The sequence below is a fragment of the Pipistrellus hanaki genome, assembly GCF_964339955.1.
Source record: "Pipistrellus hanaki genome assembly, chromosome: 9".
Lineage (NCBI taxonomy): Eukaryota > Metazoa > Chordata > Mammalia > Chiroptera > Vespertilionidae > Pipistrellus > Pipistrellus hanaki.
In genome coordinates this window covers 31,009,853-31,029,817 of record NC_140511.1, presented here as the reverse complement: position 1 = coordinate 31,029,817, position 19,965 = coordinate 31,009,853, and the positions used below count along the sequence as shown (strand labels likewise).

Sequence of the window (19,965 nt, the reverse complement as noted above, 5' to 3'; positions counted from 1 at the left end):
AGACATATAGAGAATGTGCAAGTATGGTTCAGAGAGTAACCAGTCTAAGTAGAGTTTGATTTTTAAGAAGTTTGTATTGACAATAAGACATGTACATATGGGCCAGAGGAGTTAGTGTCCTATATTTCAGAATGACAACAAGGTCAGCCAAAACCGGTTTGGCTCAGTGGATAGAACGTCGGCCTGTGGACTGAAGGGTCCCAGGTTCGATTCCAGTCAAGGGCATGTACCTTGGTTGTGGGCACATCCCCAATAAGGGGTGTGCAGGAGGCTGATCGATGTTTCTAACTCTCTATCCCTTTTCCTTTCTCTCTGTAAAAAAAAAAAAAAAAAAAAAAAAAAAATCAATAAAATTTATTTTTTTAAAAAAACAAACACAACAAGGTCTCTTAATTTAAAGAAATCAACCTTGTAAAAGAAATTAAGAGGACAAACTACATTTTCGCCATTCCTCTGAGCACACTCTGAAGATTGAGAAAACAGACTTGGGGATGTAGACACAGAAGCCCAGGGGTGTGATGGAGGCTTTCTAAGTTATTCACTGAGAAGCCTGATAGGGGGCAAGTGTAAAGCAAAATTCTTCATTAAGTGGAACATGAGAAGTTGAATTCTGTCGCAAGTAGATGGAACACAATTACAAAAGGCCCCATGTGGTTAAAAGTAATACAGATTCAAGACTCCCCAGAGACAAGAAGCCCTGTTTTAATCTCTTTGTGGCTGTGAAAGGAGGAAGAAAAAAGATTAAGCCTCCTTGTGGAGACCATGTGATGACTTCCTGATCCCAGCCAGAGGCAGCATTTCCATAGAAACTTCTTCTCTTCCTCCTCACCCACACACTGATCTTTCCAACCAAAAAGGCTGCTTTGAGTCTCATGAAAGTTGTATGGAAGAACCTTGACTTTTTTTCACCAGATCCACTCCAACAGAAAAGGGAGAGAGCAGACAAGGCTGACATTCCAAGGACACCAGGGTAATGATGACCTTCCCTAGAACTCTGCAGCCAAGAGCCCAGACACTGCTGCTTTCCTCAGAGTTTTCACATCTCTCACTTGTTCTTTATATTCCTGGGACCACCCAGCTTTGAGTATGGAGTAGGATAAGGAAAGTGAGACATCTCAGACAGGCAACTTTGATTTGACTACTCTTATCCTCTAATTCTTTAATTCACCTTTCTTCAAACTAGTTTTTTAAGCCCTCCATGGGGAGCCTATCTGAATCCAATGCTCTAACTCTGCCAATGAAACGCAGCTCCCACCTCCATAGTTTTGCCTGCCTGAAGTAGTGTCTCAATTCTCATTAGTCTTTCTAACTTATCACCACCATGTAAGGCACTCCCTAAATAAAATTTGAATATTATTAAAAAACAAAACAAAACAACAACTATGCAATTCTTTCAAGAATTCTCAGTTCACAAGATGTCCTACCATTAAAAGTCTTATGTACTGCCTGGCTGGTGTGCCTCAGTGGTTGAACATCCACCTGCCAACTGGAGATCATAGTTCAATTCCGGATCAGAATACACGCCTGGGTTGTGGGCTCAATCCACAGTAGGGGGTGGGCAGGAGGTAGCCAATCAATGATTCTCTCATTCTCTTATCATTGATGTCATTGATGTCTCTCTCTCCCTTCCCCCCCCCCCTCTCTACAGCATTAAAAACAAAAAGTTTCTTTTGGAATTTTAAGTAGTAAAAGTCCTAAAAATAAGACAGATCATCTGCTTATCAAAGTGACTTATCCTTAGGAATTATCAGAAAATGAGTGCTTAGAGAGCTAGCAAGCAGCCAACTGCAGCACGATCAGGGAGGATTAGTAGAAAAATTTTGTCTTCTGATACTTCATAGAAAATAAAGAAGCTGCAATATACAAGAAATAATCTTTAGGCTCTGAAAAATATTTTTTTTTCAAAGCTGACCTGCAAATGCTGTGGCTTATTCTATTTATGGTCTCTGAAGAGCGTCTACCTTACAACCATTATATCTAACATATCCTGCATTTTCTTAATAGGAGAAGCTCTGTTACTGACACTACTTCTTGTTTTCAAAATCAAAGCATCATTCACTTCATAGTCGGTGAACTGAGTTTACATAGATCAGGCATTACTATTATTAATAATATTATTTTATTAGCATTCTAACCATAAGAATCCATTAATGGTGAAGAGTGCTTCTCACTTTAACACAGGGCTATCCCACTTGTAGGATACATGCCAACTCCAAAGAAAAGTTAGTCATGTGGTTTTCAGAAGATGAAAGCTTAAGATAAAGACTGAGAGTGTTTGATCCTGGAGGTGGGAGTGGCATTATATAGGACTTAGCCAAAACATGTGATAGTCACTGGAGAGTTAGCTGAAAGAAAACTGTGTTACTCAATTGCACAGTGCAAACGGGCCTTGTGAGGATTAGAGGAAGAATGCTACCTGCTGTGTTGTACTGCCTGCTGTGGAGTTTCCAGACCTCCGAAGGCCAATTCCCTCGAGCCTGTGTGTCCTCCGAGAAGCTGATAGAGAAGGAATGCTGCCCACCATGGAGAGGTGATGGGAGTCCCTGTGGCCAGCTTTCCGGCAGGGGATCCTGTCAGGACGTTGTTCTGTCCAATGCACCACATGGGCCTCAATTCCCCTTCACGGGGGTGGATGACCGGGAGTCTTGGCCCTCTGTCTTCTATAACAGGACCTGCCAGTGCTTTGGCAACTTCATGGGATTCAACTGTGGAAAGTGCAAGTATGGCTTTTGGGGACCAACATGCACAGAGAGACGACTCTTGGTGAGAAGGAACATCTTTGATTTGAGTGTTGCAGAGAAGAACAAATTTATTGCTTACATCAATTTAGCAAAGCATACTACCGACCCAGACTATGTCATCCCCATAGGCACCTATGGCCAAATGAATAATGGGTCAACACCCATGTTTAAGGACATCAGCATTTATGACCTCTTCGTCTGGATGCACTATTACGTGTCCATGGACACACTGCTTGGGGGGTCTGAAATCTGGAGAGATGTTGATTTTGCTCATGAAGCACCGGGTTTCCTTCCTTGGCACAGACTCTTTTTGTTGATGTGGGAAAAGGACATCCAGGAGCTGACAGGGGATGAGAACTTCACCATTCCATTCTGGGATTGGAGAGATGCTGAAAACTGTGACATCTGCACAGATGAACTCATGGGAGGGCGCAACCCAGAAAACCCTAACCTTCTCAGCCCAGCGTCCTTCTTCTCCTCTTGGCAGGTAAGGTGTGCTGGACATACAGTATCAGAGCATAAAGGAAATTTAGTAATCACTTCTTCAGGCAGAGCTGTATAAGCCTCCTTCCTCATCTCTTCTGTCAAGAGCAGAAAAGGTTTCCTATTAAGAACCCTCAACATACCTTGTATTTTTCCTGTAGCACACACTTTGCAATTGTAGTTACATAGATATCTGTGAGCTTATTGGTCTGATATCTTCTACCAGGCTCCTAAGATCTAATAAAAAGAGTATTTGATTCATCCCCCAGCAGCTAGGATGGTGCCTGGCAAATGGTAAAGGCTTATTAAATATTTGTTGAAAGAATGGATGAATGACTATTTAGATGATTAAATAAATTATCTACATTAGTGTTTCTGAAATTTTCTTCACAACAAAATTCACATAGAGCATATACTAAAAGTACAAGTCCCTGGCTTATCCCAGACCCTTTGATTAGAATGTTTAGTGGAGGGTCCTGGGGAAGCATCATCATTTGCTAAATGTCTGAGGATTAATAGTCAGGAAAATTGGGGGAATATTCTTTAGATTAAATCTTCTTTTTAAAAAACATATAAGAACCCTAAGGCTCAAGTAGGTAATAAAAACAGCTGTTTTGGCTGGTGTTTCTCAGTGGTTATAGTGTCAGCCCGCACACCAAAGGGTCTTGGGTTTGATTCCCAGTTAAGGGCACTTTCCTGGGTTGCAGGTTCAATGTCTAGCCCAGGTCGGGGTGAGTGCTGGAGGCAACCAATGGATTTGTCTCTCTCACATTTATGGGCACTCTCTTCCCCTGCCTTCTTCAATGGAAAAAAATATCATTGGGTGAGAATTCATAAACAAACAAACAAACAAACAAACAAAAACCCCACACAACAATAGCTAATATTTATTGAGCATTTAGCATGGTGAAACCCTGTTGTGTTTTTGTACATTAAATGATTTAATAGTTTCACTAATTTTTCCCATTTTAAAGATTAAAAACCTAAGGTATAAAGATATTAGGTAACTTGTGCAAGATCATAGAGCTAGTTAGTAGCAGAGACAAGAATTATGCTCAGGTAGCTTGACGTCAAGGCTACTCTATACTACTTTCAAGGACATCACTGCTATGGTGTCTTTAGCTGAAGGATCAGGCCCATTCTGCCTGACTATTTTCAATTGGCTGCAGAAGAAATCAGCTCCCCCACTCCCTGAAGTGTGCACACTGAGAGGCACAAGATAAGGGATTGCTATTTTGAAATTTAATATCTATTTCTCCTCGTCTGAATTTTTCACTCCGAATCAGGGACAAAAGGTAACCAAATAAATATGCTTTTAATTATTTATCATTTTAAACCACAAGGTAGAAGGAATGCTTTTCTGCTTGTATTCCAAACATTTCTATTATGGTTGTTTTATGGAACTAAGTCCAATATTTAAACAAGATGCAAAGAATTCTATATTTGCACTTTGCACTCTGCAGTTTCCAAATGTGGGTGGCTTCCCACCTGTCCCCACATCCCCCCCGACCCCTACAACACAAACTAAGTTTGTACACTTTCCAAATGGAGCCTATTGAAGCTCATTGAAAAATGGTCCCTGTATAATACCTGTGGTCATTAATGTCAGCTATTTACCAAGATTAATGAGTGTATTTGTGTAGAAAAGTCTGGAAAAAAGAGGTGCTTGGAAAAAGAAATCTGTTTCAATAAGCCTTCAGACCTCCTGCCTTAATCTATAAAGTGCAAAACTCTCATCTAGCTCTCACAACCACTCTTTCTGCTTAAAATATTGCTAAGGTGGGATGTGAAGTTTTCAGTGAGTTAGAATGCTCTCCTTAACTAGCTTCACTTGACCCAGAAAGTCTGGAGTATTATCTAAATTACAAAAAAAAAAAAAAAGTTATAATATCTAAGAGATGGATATTAACTGATATTTAATTACATGAGATACATGCTACTTAGTAATACCCAGAATTATTATATGTAATTATTTTCAAATAATTTATTAATTATTGAGTGGAAAACTGTTCCTTTTTTTGCTTTTATGATTTCAGCCAATTTTATTTCTACATAAAAATCATTGGGTCTGCTGAAACCGGTTTGGCTCAATGGTAGAGCGTCGGTCTGCGGACTGAGAGGTCCCAGGTTCGATTCCGGTCAAGGGCATGTACATTGGTTGCGGGCACATCCCCGGTGGGGGGTGTGTAGGAGGCAGCTGGTCGATGTTTCTCTCTCATCGACGTTTCTAGCTCTCTGTCTCTCTCCCTTCCTCTCTGTAAAAAAAAAATCAATAAAATATATTTTTTTAAAAAATCATTGGGTCTAATAAGTAAGTGTTGAACTAGATGGCTATAACATTAGGTTCAATGTAGTTCTATGTTTACATTGCTATAATTGTAGTTACATGTTAAAAATGAAATAGGGTGTAGGGTAGACATTGAAGAAAACCAAGCAAATGGTAGTTTAAATAAGGAAGGTGAAGTGAATGAACATTTGCATTCACCTACATTGAGTGGTGTTCACTGTGTGAAGTGACAATGAAAACCAATTCTAGTTATTTGTTTCCATTGATTCCCACAACTTCTCCTGTTATAGTCCTTTTAAAATTAAGATGAGTTTTTTTAAAATATTTTTAATTGATTTTAGAGAGAGAAAGGAAGAGAGATTGAGAGAAAGAAACATCAGTGAGAGAAAGAGATAGGTTATCAATCCGCCGCCTCCTGCACAACCCTACTGGGGATTGAGTCCAAAGCTTCAGCATGTGCCCTAACTGGGAATGGAATCGTAACCTCCAGGCTCATGAGCTGATGCTCAGCCACTGAGCTAAACTGGATGCAAGACCAGTTACCTATATTGATCAATTCAGTAGTTCTCAGCATCAAAATCATTTAGGGAGCTTCACAAACCAAAACAAAACTAAAAAATAATTGCATGGGCTCCACCCATCTAATTTCTAACAGTAAATCATATTCAGTTGGTCCACTGTGAAGTTTAGGCACCTGCATTTTAAAGCCTTTTCAAGTGGTTCTAATGTGCAGCCAGCACTGAGAATCACCGGTTTAATTAACATGAGATTGTTCTGGTATCTCTTCTACTTCCCAAACTCAGGTTTTGTAATAAACACACCACAGCGGCCAATGCTTTTGCCTGAATTGAATACACAAATCAAGAACTGGACTACTTTGTGTGAGATAAAATCAGAAAGCCTTCATACAAATTAATACCTTCCAAATTAACTAGGTTGATAGTCCCTTTGATACAGAGCCTCCATTTCCCCTCTCCCCACCCCCTTGCTTTCAGTATTTCTTACTGAAAGCAAAGAGGGAAGATAGAGGTTTTAGAGATTCACAACATTTGTGAACACTGAGACTAAGAGACCCTTTAATAGTACCTAGTATAGTGTCCATATTTTATATAGGAAGGTGGGCCCCAAAGGGCAGGATGATTTGCCCAAGGTCACACAGATGAGGACTAAAACCCAGTGCCTCTGACTCCAGTGCAATTTCAAGTCAACCATGTTGTTCCCACTTAGACTCAAATTATATTCCAAATAAGCCACTAATTAATGGATGTAGAATTTGAGTTGTAGTCACTCTGACTTCCTTAAAAATCAATTGTACAGACAATCGGGGCAGATATTCTAATGTTGTCCTTTTATTTATACTATAATAAAAATATTCTACATCATTATTCAAGTAGAATTAACTCTAACCCCTTTGTGCTAGCATCATTACATTCTGTACATTTAGTCCATTACTTATTCAGTCCAGATCTATAGCACAGCATGCCATTATTTTTAAACCTATATTTGTCTACCAGATTGTCAGCTGCTTTAAGGTAGAGGCAATTTCCCATCTATTTTTATATCCACAAACCCTGGGAAAATACTCTCTATACATGGAATGGGCTTTATAAATGTATCTGAATCGAACAAAATTAAAACTCACAGAAATGTTAACTCCAATGCTAACAAACATGAAAAATGAAACTCTGCATGACTGGATTTCGTTAGAACCTTACTTACACTTTTTAAAAATTTTTTTTATAGCATTAGATACTCATGGCTAAGGATACAACAGGCCATTATAAGCAGCAATTTACTCAAAATATGGAAGAAGACATTTTGTATAGTTCTTTCTCCCTGGGTTTCTATATGTGTGTGTTTGTGTGTGTGCATGAGAAAACTGAAGAGAGAGATCACACAATAAAGAAGACTAAGTGAGTTACAACATATCTGAGTGTTATTTAAAGTGATTAATAATATTTGATGGTAGGCATTTCTATGAAAGAAAATATTATATTAAAAATCAGGTACTTAATGTTAGTTTCCTTCAAAACCTTTTATTCAGAATTTACATGTATTTTGTATGTTTGTTCATTTTATCTGTTTGTTTAGTGCCCAAATATTTTCAAGTAAAAGCATGTTTGTGATCCATTAAAACAGTGTATTATTTCCAGAGATGGAGGGGTCTTTAATAGTATTAAAGTACAAATACCTATGCTCAACACAATTAGACTCAGTGTTATGCAAGCAGCAGAAAAGCTAGCCATAAAAAGAAAAGGTAGATCAGGGGTAGCTGCCTTGATTAATTAAAATAAAGAGGAAAAATCATTTTCTCAATGATAGACATGAGTGAAATGTGGCCAGGAAATTCACTCATCAGGTGAAAAGTACATCACATGGAAGCAAACAGAGGGAAGAAAAAAAAAGTCACATTTTTAGCAGACAGTCATGAGTTTTATGTAACCATGGCAACAGCTCAGTGAAATAACAGCTCTTTTTTTCTTTATGAAAAAGATTCTGTGGAATGTCATATGTCTTATTTTTTCCCCCCAGTTAAAACCTCTAATGCCATAAGAAGAATCTTTGCTCCTGAAAGCTTTTAATAAATGATAGTTACTTGCTATTTCTTTAAATTTAAGAGAGCACTGTCTAGGTTCACTTTCTCCATTAATATATCTGTTTGTTCTATTTCCCCTTTTCATTTACTTGAAACACTTATTTCCCCCCCATCATATATTATAAATCACCTATGTTAAAATAGAAAAAAAAAGAACCCTGGCTGATTTTGCTTAGTGGATAGGGCTTTGGCCTACCGACTGAAGGGTCTCGAGTTCAATTTCGGTCAAGGGCACATGCCTAGGTTGCAATGTTAGTCCCCAGTAGGGGGTGTGCAGAAGGCAACCAATCAATAATTCTCTCTCATCACTGATATTTCTATCTCTTTCTCTCCTTCTCCTTTCCTCTCTGAAGTCAATAAAAATATATTTAAAATAAAGAAAAAGAACAATTTTTGTCCAAAGTACACTGTCATTACCAGATGATATTAAACAAGTTATTTAGAATCTTTGATTTTTTTTAACAACAACAACAAAACACCTTGGGTACAGTTATCATATATGCTTGTTTTCTGTGTTAATGGAAATAGTGAATGCAACAGAAAACAGAATAAGATAGTGGAAAGGGTATATAATATTCTGATCATATAAACATGAGTTTCAGTAGACTATTTTAACTTACTTAGTTACAAGATCCTGGACAAGTTATTTATTCTGAGACCTTTTCCTTTAAAATTAAAATAATATATCATAAAGCATTATTATGATATTTGATGAAATCAGTGCAAAATGACTAGTTTAGTATATGACATATTCTTTGATTTCCATGTGTAGAAATTACTATTACAATATATCTTTATATATCAATTTTAGTTACTATAATAATGAATATTAAACCAGTATTATAGAGCCAGAGTTAAAAACAATTTGGTGGCTTCCCAATTGATCTTACATTAAATAATAATTATAAGAGCTGTTACTATTAAATAGTATATACCTAGCACTATATACTAAGTGCTTTACATATGTTAAATTAGTTGGTCTTTCATAAAAAGTTGTTGCAATCCCCATTTACAAATGAAAAAAAAAATGATACTCAGAGAGCTTAAGTGTTCTCCCCAAGGTCATGTAGCAAATAAAGAGTCCATATAGGGAACCCGGTCTTTCTAACTGGGATCTATGTGGTCCTAACATTAGTGCTAACTCTTTTCCCTCCATGCCTGCCCTCTGTATCAAATATAAAGATAATTATTTGGGATTAAGTTTTTAAATTATTTCTGAAACCAAGGTAAATTTCCTCTTCGTTACTAATATATCCAGACATCTCACACTTAGTCACTAAACAGTTGGCATTTCAGTATAAATGGTTCCATTTAAACCTCTCTAATTTAGCCAAGTCTGCTGTAGGAGTCTTTTAGGCAGTAGGATCTTTTGAAAAATATCCTGAGATGTTTTATTATTCAAACAGGAATGAAAATGATCTCCTCTATGTACATGCCACAATGTCTAGTTAATCGACACTAAAGGAATCTTGATTTATCACATTTAATACAAAAGTTACATTAATTTTATTCAAATATCCTAGTCATATACAGGCAGTAATAAATGCAGTCAATATAGTGTTAGAATTAAGAGGAATGTGTATTCATTTTCTAGCTTTGGTTCAAAACATCCTATGACCTTAGGAAAGTTCCCTCCTTATTCAAGCTCTCATTATGCATGGATAAAAGGATTGAGGAATGTGCTTAAGTATGAAGAAATCTAGAAACTGATATCTGAAATCCAGAAACTGATATTATTTCATATCATTATTATGCTATCAATATATTAATCACATCCTATCTAGTAAAGAGGCAATATGCTCATTGACCCTCACACAGTTGCAAAGATGGCAGTGCTTACAGCCAATAAGGAGGGAATATGCTAATTGACTGCCCTGCCCTGAAAGATAGCAGCACCCACACACACAAGATGGTGGCACCCAGTCCCCTCAGCCCCGCTGGGGCAGCAGGCACGTGGCAAGACCAGGCCTCGTCACTCTGCGTGCCTGCCTCCAGAGTCCCTCAGATCCCTCAGTCCCCCAGTCACCCAGGGCCAGCCCAAGGTATAGGCAAGCTTCAGATGGCAGCTGCCCAGCTTCCCAGGACTGCCAGAGGCTCAGATAACCAGGACTGGCCAAAGGTTGTGCTGCCGGCAGTGGCAGCAACAGAGGTGTGGTGGGGGAGTTGTCTTCTCTTGATCCCTGGGTTGCCTCCCGCCCCTTAGGGCTCCTGGACTGTGAGAGGGGGCAGGCCAGGCTGAGGGACACCCTCCTCCAGTGCATGAATTTTCATGCACCGGGCCTCTAGTATTTATATATTATATATATTAGATTTCATTTATTATTTTACATTATGGTTGAGAAAGACTGATCACATGCTCATTGAAACAATGCTAGTAAGTAGTTGAGCAAGAATTGAAGCCCACATCCACTTCAATTTTAGAAACCAATTATTTTCCACCACACAATACTTTAACTCATAACTGATATCTTACTGACTGAAAATTAAAAGCTTTTTAAGTGTTTCTCATTTAACACAGTAGCAGCCATTCCTGGGGCACACAGCTCACTCAGGTCTATTTGATGGTGATTTAATTTGCTTTTACATTCCTATAGATTGCAAACTCACTAGAGCAGGAAACTGATATGATTGTTTTAATTATTTTTAACTGAAGTGCATAACACAGCTAAACAGGAAGTCTTTCACTAATAAATATTATTCTTGGGCCTTCCTGTTATCTATAAAATTTTTGTGTGTCCAAAAATACCTACCCATATTAAGACATGCTATTAGATACCAGGATGCTGATTATATTTTTGGGAAGGGTGGTAATAATTCAAGAAAGACATGAGGGAGACTTCTGAGGTCACAGCATTTTTGTTTTATTTGTTTCTTGATCTGGATCCTGATTATGTGGGTAAATTTAAGTTTGTAAAAATTCATCTAATTGTGCATTCAGAATCTGTGCCTTTATGAGCATATATACTATTATACTTCCATAAAATTTTAAATAAAAATAGTTTACTCGTTTGTTGTTATAAGACTATTAACCATACAGAGGGCTTTAGATCTTGCAGCCTTTCATACGCTTCTATACTTAGAATCAGCCTTCTCATCATTAAAGTAGATATAAAATCATATAAACCAACAAGGTGTGAATTTAAAAAAAATACACAGTGATGTCTTCCTCATGGTCTGTAACACAGTTGGCCTCAATATATATTTATTAAAAATGATCTATTTCTGTAAATATCTTCTAGGGCAGAGGTTGGTACCAATATCAGGACTAGGAACAGAATGTGCTCAGCACATGCTTGTAGCTGAAGATATAATGGTTTATCTCTTGATTTGATTATTCATAAAATATTTATTAGGCCTCTATTTTAGATTCTGAGGATCAATAATGATCATCGTTAAAAAAGAAAATTATCCTTATGGAGATTATTTTTTAAAGGGGGGTAATACTGAATTTTTATCAAGGAAGACTACAGTGAATAAAGTTTATGTTTGACAAAGAAGATTAGATACTCAGTGGGTACAGGGCTCCTATGGAAGACTGTGTCTGTTGTGAATAATCAAGCAGGGCAGAGTGGGTTCTCCTGCACTTATGCTTTGGTTTAGGATTTGCATCTTGCTACCTAATGACTTGCTTTCACTGTATCTTATTCATCAATGAATTTAAGATGAAGAATTAATTTATATACCACTAAAAATAAATCTGCCCTTTAAATTATCATGTGATGTTCTTAACCCTTAGAATTTTTATTTTGTACTTATTGAAAGTGCTACTTTGGTCTTATTTAGTCAAATATTTTCATCATAACTTACTGTTCTACCTATATATAAAGGAAACTAAAAACAAAATAATTTAGTGGAGGATTCCTACAGTGTCTTCATAAATAGAGTCAGACTCTTTTGAATTATTTTTAAGTCTGAATCTATAGGGTTTATTTTTCCCCAAAAAATGTTGCCTTGGCCTTGAAGATTTGGTAGAATATCAGCTACATGACAATGAATAGGCATAAATAAGTGCACGGAATGGAGAGGCAGATGCTAGGCCCAGAGGAGAACAGCCCATCAGAATTCAGCAGTAGGGTCATATGATTTGTAAACAAATGGACATTGGTTCTTAAATTCAAGATATTCTCTGGAGAGAGAATTGACAATATTGGTTGATGGTTTCAACGTGAAAGAAAAAAGGGAATAAAAATCTAACAGCAAATCACCAGTTTTTGGCTTAAACATGAATATGCATGGGCTTCTGGTTTGAGCTGCAGGATGGTTGGTGGAATAGGCAATGTAAGGAGAGGAACGGATTTGCGGTTTTCAATGTCCATTTGAGATACATGTGAGATAACATTGAAAAATAGAGTTAGGGATGAAAATATGGGTTTAGAGTTCAGAGGAGTGGTTTTTGGACTAGAGATAGAAATTAGGGAGTTCATATCAGATAATGGGCATGTTGTTATAGCCAGAGAAGATCAGAAATAGAACAAAAGAAGAGGGTACACCCCGAAACTCTAGGCCAAACCTGATTTGGTGGGCATGAAACCAGTGATGTCACATGACAGTTAATTAACAAATATTTCTCATGTTCATTTTCTCATCAAATAAATATCTTACAACAATTATATCAAGTAGTTAATATTATCCCCATTTGATAGGGAATTTAACATGTTATCTTAAGTAGATGAAATATTACAATTCTTTTCTAGATTTTAACTTTCACGGTTTACTCAGCAACCCCTTGAAAGCTGCTTTCTTCAACAATTTACTTTGAACTATTAACCTCCTGATGATTAGGAATCAAAATATGGCAACCAGGAACTTCAATGTCCCTACTTCCTTCTTTGGCATAGAGGTGGTGACAACTCCTTTAACACCAGGTGTTTTGTGCAGGTCATATGCAGCCGACTGGAGGAGTACAACAGCCGCCAGGCCTTGTGCAACGGGACTGCTGAGGGGCCATTACTGCGCAACCCTGGAAACCACGACAAAGGCAGAACCGCGAGGCTCCCGTCCTCGGCTGATGTGGAATTTTGCCTGAGTCTGACCCAGTATGAATCGGGGCCCATGGATAGAACTGCCAACTTAAGCTTTAGAAACACACTGGAAGGTAACCCCCCTCTTCTTCACTCATCTAAAATGTCTTTTCTTTTTTTTTTGAATTTATGTTTACAATGTTATCCAACACCCTAATGCAGAAGGCTTGAGAATTTAGTATTTTCTGGGTTGAGTAAGGGCATGTGGCACATATATGTCAGTGGTCAATAACCCTAGCAGAGTCTGGGCAGCACGCCATCATCCAACACATCAATAACACTTTAGCAATATGTATGAATGTACCCACTATGCCAATAAAAAGAGACAACGGCAGCCTAATAGCAAAGAAAGTCAGGTCCTTCCACTTAAAGAGTATTGGTGCCAAAGAAAACGATGCATTTACAGAACTTTATGTATTTGGGGATTATAAATATAGGACTGTATTATACTTTCCTTAGTTTAAGTATTTTATCTAGTGTAAATTATATTGGACACTAGGATCTCTGAGGCAAGACCATTTCTTTAACCATTATAAGGATAAAACCCACACATGGGGATTAAGCTCCTATCCCATTATCCCTGAAGATTATTTGCTTCATCAGAGATTCCTTTTCGTGGTCTCTTTTGGGTCCTACTTACTTCTCCTGCAGAGCTCTCCATCTTGCTTGCATCTTCCCTCCAGCACCTGTTTTTCCTTCTTCTCTGCTCAAGGCTTCCTGGGCATGAGATCCATCTCCTTCCCCTCGATTTTCATTATGGAAACAAAACTATAAACAAAACAAAAACAAACAAACAAAAAACCAGGAATATTAACTGAAGGCACTGATTTAACTGGAGGGTTGGAGAGACATCAGGTACTGACTTTTGGCAAGTAAAACAACTCAGGATTTGCACTAAATGGACCACCTCCTAAAACTCTGGCACCAGCCATGCAGACAAACCTTGCTCTCTTTCCTTACCCTTCTATCCTGAACTTTTTGTCTTGCTATGTTTTTGTCCTTTTGCTTACTGTGTTACCCTTTAACTTCTGTTGCTGGACAATGGAGTGTGGTTTCCCTGTCTCTTTCATTTCCCCGGATCCTTCCAATCTATAACTCCAGGCCTTATGCTCCCCGAGAAGAATTTCAACAGGAGAATATCACCCTAAAGAGAAATCCTGGTGCTAGCTGTTCAAATAAAAAGTACGATTATTTTCCTAAAGTAATATGCATGACTAATGTTCTCCAGGTAATTACTATGTACAAGGCACTGTGCAAAAATTTGCATTGCACTATCTCACTTAATCCTTCCAATCACCCTCTGACGAGGATGGCATCATTATTTCCAGTTTAAGGGATTAAGGGAGATATTTTTTTAAAAATATATTTTATTGATTTTTTACAGAGAGGAAGAGAGAGGGATAGAGAGTTAGAAACATCGATGAGAGAGAATCATCGATCAGCTGCACACCCCTCACTGGGGATGTGCCTGCAACCAAGGTACATGCCCTTGACTGGAATCGAACCAGGGACCTTTCAGTCCACAGGCCAAGGCTCTATCCACTGAGCCAAACTGGTTTTGGCTAAGGGAGATATTAAGTAAAATGGCTACTATTGCCGACATGTTAGGTGGCAGAGCTAAATCTGTTCTTATATTTGTCAAGTGTCAAAATCCAAGAGTCCTTTCCATTGTACTCTGATGACCCAGAGTCCATGAGTTTCTCGAAGATGGACAATAGAAAGTTGGACCTTCAATAACACATGCGAAGAAGTGTTACCCAGAAGTCTCAGTCACTACAAGCTGAGACAAAGGCACTCACAAAAATTGACAGCCACCATCTGGGAGGATTGGGTATCCCCATGGACAGCGAGGGTTTAACAGGACCACAAATACTGAGTTAATGACATGGCAAAGAGGGGCTCCATACTTGAAGAGACTGGAGAAAGTATGAACTTTGTTTCTAAGGAACAGGGGCTGGTCACACAAACACAGTATGGGAGCCTCACTTCTCTGGGCCTCAAATCAAAACAGAAAAGTGGCTTGAGTTGTGTCAACGTGGCCTGCAGCTTTCAAATGAGTTTCTAATGCACAGAGATGAAGTTTATTATAAATAATTTGCTGTCACTAATAATCTGTTTGTGAATTCCTTTCTTCTTTTCCAATAATTTATTCTCACTCATACTTATCAAGTATACTTTCTTAAGGAGAGAAAAGGCATATGATAGCACATTATCTGGCACATGATGCAAGTTCAATAAATATTGATAACCAAATACATACATAATATCTAAGGTACTTCAAATTGCACCTCAACTACTGCGTAGCTTAACTATATCTGTTATATGAAACCAATGTCCTGGTAGGAAAAAGTTAGAAAATATTGATTTGATCTAACAAAGGTTTTTCCTCACCAGGGAAATATTTTTTACTCCTTTATTTAAACATTGATTCAGAAATAATGTTAAACTTACAGACAAATTGCAACAGTAAAAATAGTACCAAAAATACCCCACACATACACTCTTTACCCAGATTTATGACTGTTCATATTTTCTCTTGTTTGCTTTTCCTCCTATCTCCCAATCTGAACCATTGGAAATAAGTTACATAGAGCTGAATCCTTTACCCTTGGACATTCCATTGTGTTTTTCCTTAGAACAGGAATAATCTCTTACCTAACTATAGAACCGTTATAAATTTCAGCAAATTCTCTATTGATAGGATGCTTTAATCTGATATTTATATTTGTTCATTTGTTTTTTTCAATAGACATAATACTGTACTTTATAACATTTTTTTTTTCTCTGTAACAAAAACCTGTCTAGGGTCAAGTAGCATTTAGCTGTCATGCTCGTTAGCCTTCTTTAATCTGAGCTATTTCTACACCCTTTTACTTTTTATAAGATTGACATTTTGGGGAGTACAGTCCCTCCCACATTTTCAAATAGAATCTTCCTCAGTATGGGTTTGTCTGATATGTCCTCATGATTGGATCCAAGTAATGTGTGCTTAGCCATAATTCTACATGGCTGAGCTGTGTCTTTCTCAGAGGGTGTCATATCTGAAGGCACATGCTGACGATTTCTCTCCCATTGGTGCTCATCTGGTCCCAGATTTCACCTCTGAGCGCACCTTCAAGATGGTTCATATGTTTCTGGTTTATATCTCCATCACTATGTTTAGTACCTTCTCCCTAGTATAACAAAATATTGTAAAGTCATCTTGTACTTAGAATGCCCCAGGCCTGGAATCAGCCACATCTCCAAGAAACATTGGTTTCTTTCAATGGGGAAGGAAGGGTATTAGAGGCAAATGCCTGGAAGTGAGTTTTGCTTGTTAGAGATGCGCATTTGATCTCAAACCCCAGAGAGAGTGGAAGTTGGGATGACTTGGCCTATAAGGGGAGCCCACATAGATGTAGCTGTGAGGAGAGCAGGACTGGAGAAGCAGGAGCAAAGGCAACCCGTGCACTCTGCTGTCTCCAGAAAGGCAGGTGGAATTGAATGATTGGTTTTGATTGAACCTCACAGTTATTGCCCTTTTTTTATAGTAGGCCTTGAGAGTGGTGTGAAATGTAATGTCCCATAGAAAAATTCTCACAGTCAGTCCTGGGTGGAGAAGCTGTTGTGTTTTTGTCTCCTGAAGTTATTTATGTATCCTCTTGAATTTATTACTGGAGGGGAAAAATATATATATAGGCCCCTAAGTATATATCCACAGATGCCTACAGAATTAAGAAACTAAAGTTTATGCTATGCAAATGTTTTTCATATCTTCCCTGTAAAAGAGATACATTTGAAAACCCAATGTTTAAACTTCATGATATAATGTTCATATCTTCAAGAATATGTCTAAATACCTTGTTTTGTGAAATACTGCTACAGACAATTGAAGTTGTGAGAGGTTTTAAGCAGTAAACTGATATGATTCCACCTCTATTTCAGAAATATACGAAGCTAGTGGCCTCAGCAGAATGAAGAAAGATGAAATGGGGTACACTAGGTGGTGAGGGCTTATTTTAAGATAAGGATGAAGATGAGTTGGTTAGGATATAAAAACTCATATACTCTATAGTATAGAGTACTAGAAGCTTTTGGTGACTGATTATGAGGTAGAAAGGTGAGCAACACATTGAGAATGATTCTGAAATAATTGCCATTGATTTCTTATAATCTGTCCTTGTTTTCTCCTCTTAAGCTATACCCCATTTAAAAAAACAAAACAAAAATGAGTTTATCTTCACATAACTTCTAAAACCTGTTATTATGATTTTATAGAAAAATATTTTTTCCTGCAATCTTTTCTTACTTATTGTGACTGTCAAGTATGTCACTTCAAATATCTTCACTCTTTATTTGCTAGAATTTCTTGAGGAGTTATTTAGAAAATGATAAATCAGCTCTGAACTTTAATGAAAGATTATGGAAGATTTGAAATTTTGAATGAAGTTTTAAGGTAACAGTGTGTATACCCAAGGAAAAAGACTAATGGCAGGTCACAATGAAGTCTCAAAGAATGGTCTATTTTTTCAGACTCCCTGCCTGAGAAATGGACTTTCTTTGGACATCCAGAAGTGATCACAATGACTCAAAAAGTAAATCCAGTTGAAACTGATCATGTTAACTAGAAAGTCAAAGAGATTATTTAAGTATGGTGAGACATTCTAGTGATGGGGATACTCAAGTCCTTTCCTACATATCTGTACCAATTCTGAGCAAATTAAAAAGCTGAGTAGCTTGGTATAGATGGGTATACACTGACTCAGAAAAGAGGTGGGAGTTTTGATAGAGAATTCGTCCAGACCAGAAAAACCTTTCCAAGCCTGGATTACTTAACTCTGCAGAATTACCACCTTGCCGATCTGATGGTATTCTAATCAGACAATAATTCGGATCATATTAGCTACAATAACAATCTTTATGTACTATACATTCTAATTTCTCATGTTATATCATTTAATCCCCACAACAGTATCACAATGTTTAATATTCACTGATTAATCTAAAACACCTTCTTCAGTGAAGTAGTTATCCCAATCTGTCTCTTCACCCTTGAATGAGATGACTCAACTCATTTGACTCAAAGGATAATCGCTTTTCTCTTTACTCTCTGTATTCAGGGCAAATAGGACCTTCCCTGTAATATGTAGGAAATTCAAACAATTGCCCTGTGTATCACTTTCCTAGTGGGTTTATTTTGAATGTGATTCCTTAATCAGAAGATTATAGTAACTTTTTAAAAAGTCTCTCATAAAATACGGGATGCTATATGAAGGAGAAAACTTCTTTGATGTGTATAAAGGGCTTGATATATGAAGGGCAGAAACTACTCTCAGGTAAGAGTTAATGCATTTAACTAGATTCACAAAAAGCAAGTGGATAATAATTTCTATAGACACAAATGCCTATTAAATTTTCAATCAATACCTTGCTTTCTGAAGCAGAAGGGTGGCAAGACCAGAATATATTTATTTTATCGGGTTGTTAGAAACTCTCTAGTCAGCATGCAGTAATCGCCTTCTAGAGACTGTGACTGTGTGAACATTAGGGGACATTTTAATTTTTGCAGAGACAGATTTCTTTAGACTCAAAGACACTCTTTTGATATCTAGGTATTTTTCTTCAGAAAGAAAAACAACAATTTAAAAAACAGGATAGTTTAAAGTTTGGGAATATTATTCCTTGATACTCGGTAAACTTTTAACAGCAAGTATGATCATGACATAACCTGAGCAATCTCTGTAAAAAAATTAGAGTTTCAATTTCCATATATGTATGTATTTCTTCCATATCCTATTAGTAGTATGGGCATGCAAATTATTCTTACCAAATGTGAATATTAAGAAAGTAAAATAATTTATTTAAGGCATGTGTCACTTTTGCTATGAATTAAAAGGTATTAGCAGTTGGAATACAATGCAATATACAGATGATGTATCACAGAATTACATACTTGATATCTATATTATTTTATTAACTAATGTTACCCCAATAAATTAATTTTAAAGAAGAAAGTCATCTAGAACTAATAACTGTAGCAGAAAACCACAATTTCAAAAAAAACACACAACCATACAACTTTATAATGGACACAGTATTTGAATAAAAATTCAAAAAGGTAAAATGGATAAAACTTAAAAAGTAAAAATAAAAGGTGTTGGTATTAAGTATTGGCAAACACCATTTTAGGAAGCTACATGGGAGAAAGAAACAGAGATAATTCCCCACATTGGAGAAGGGCCCTTTAAAGTGCATTGAAATGCCTGGCTGGCTTGGCTCAGTGGTTGAACATCAACCTATGAATGAGGAGGTCACATTTCAATTCCTGGTCAGGACACATGCCCAGATTGTAGGCTCAGTCCCCAGTAGGGAGCATGCAATAGGCAGTCAATCAAAATGATTCTCTCTTATCATTTATATTTCTCTCTCTCTCTCTCTCTCTCTCTCTCTCTCCCTCTCTCCCTCCCTCCCTCTCCTTTCCTCTCTGAAATCAATAAAAATATATAGTTAAAAAAATAAAGTGCATTGAAAGACTGATTTTGAAAGCATACAGTATTATATTTAAGTCCCAATACTAACATTATGAGCACCTCCTCCCTTTTATTCATTTTTTATTTATTATTTCTCCTCCATCGTTTAAAAAATGTATTTAATAATTACATGTTGAGGCTATTGTGAAGATGTATATAATACCTAGCTCCTACTATCTACACAAGAAATCTCTTCCTTTTCCCTACTCCTGTCTTTTCTGTAATCTACAATTGTCTTCTCAACTTTCCTTATAATTTAGCATAGGTTATTAGTCTTTATGGCATGTATTTATTAATAATAGGTAGCTTTCATTTACTTTCTCACCAT

The 19,965-nt window shown here is 37.2% G+C and overlaps 1 protein-coding gene across 1 annotated transcript in view; it reads left to right on the top strand.

Annotated features, from left to right (window-relative positions):
• Positions 1–2,203: 2,203 nt before the first annotated feature.
• TYR (tyrosinase) overlaps positions 2,204–19,965 on the top strand; it is a gene marked incomplete at its 3' end in the record, with an annotated part of 64,462 nt that continues 46,700 nt past the window's right edge. Inside the window, exons 1-2 of the mRNA XM_084894649.1 lie at positions 2,204–3,228; positions 12,986–13,202. Of these exons, the coding sequence (XP_084750775.1) occupies positions 2,410–3,228; positions 12,986–13,202 (1,036 nt within the window). The 5' untranslated portion in view covers positions 2,204–2,409. The remainder of the gene's footprint in view (positions 3,229–12,985; positions 13,203–19,965) is intronic.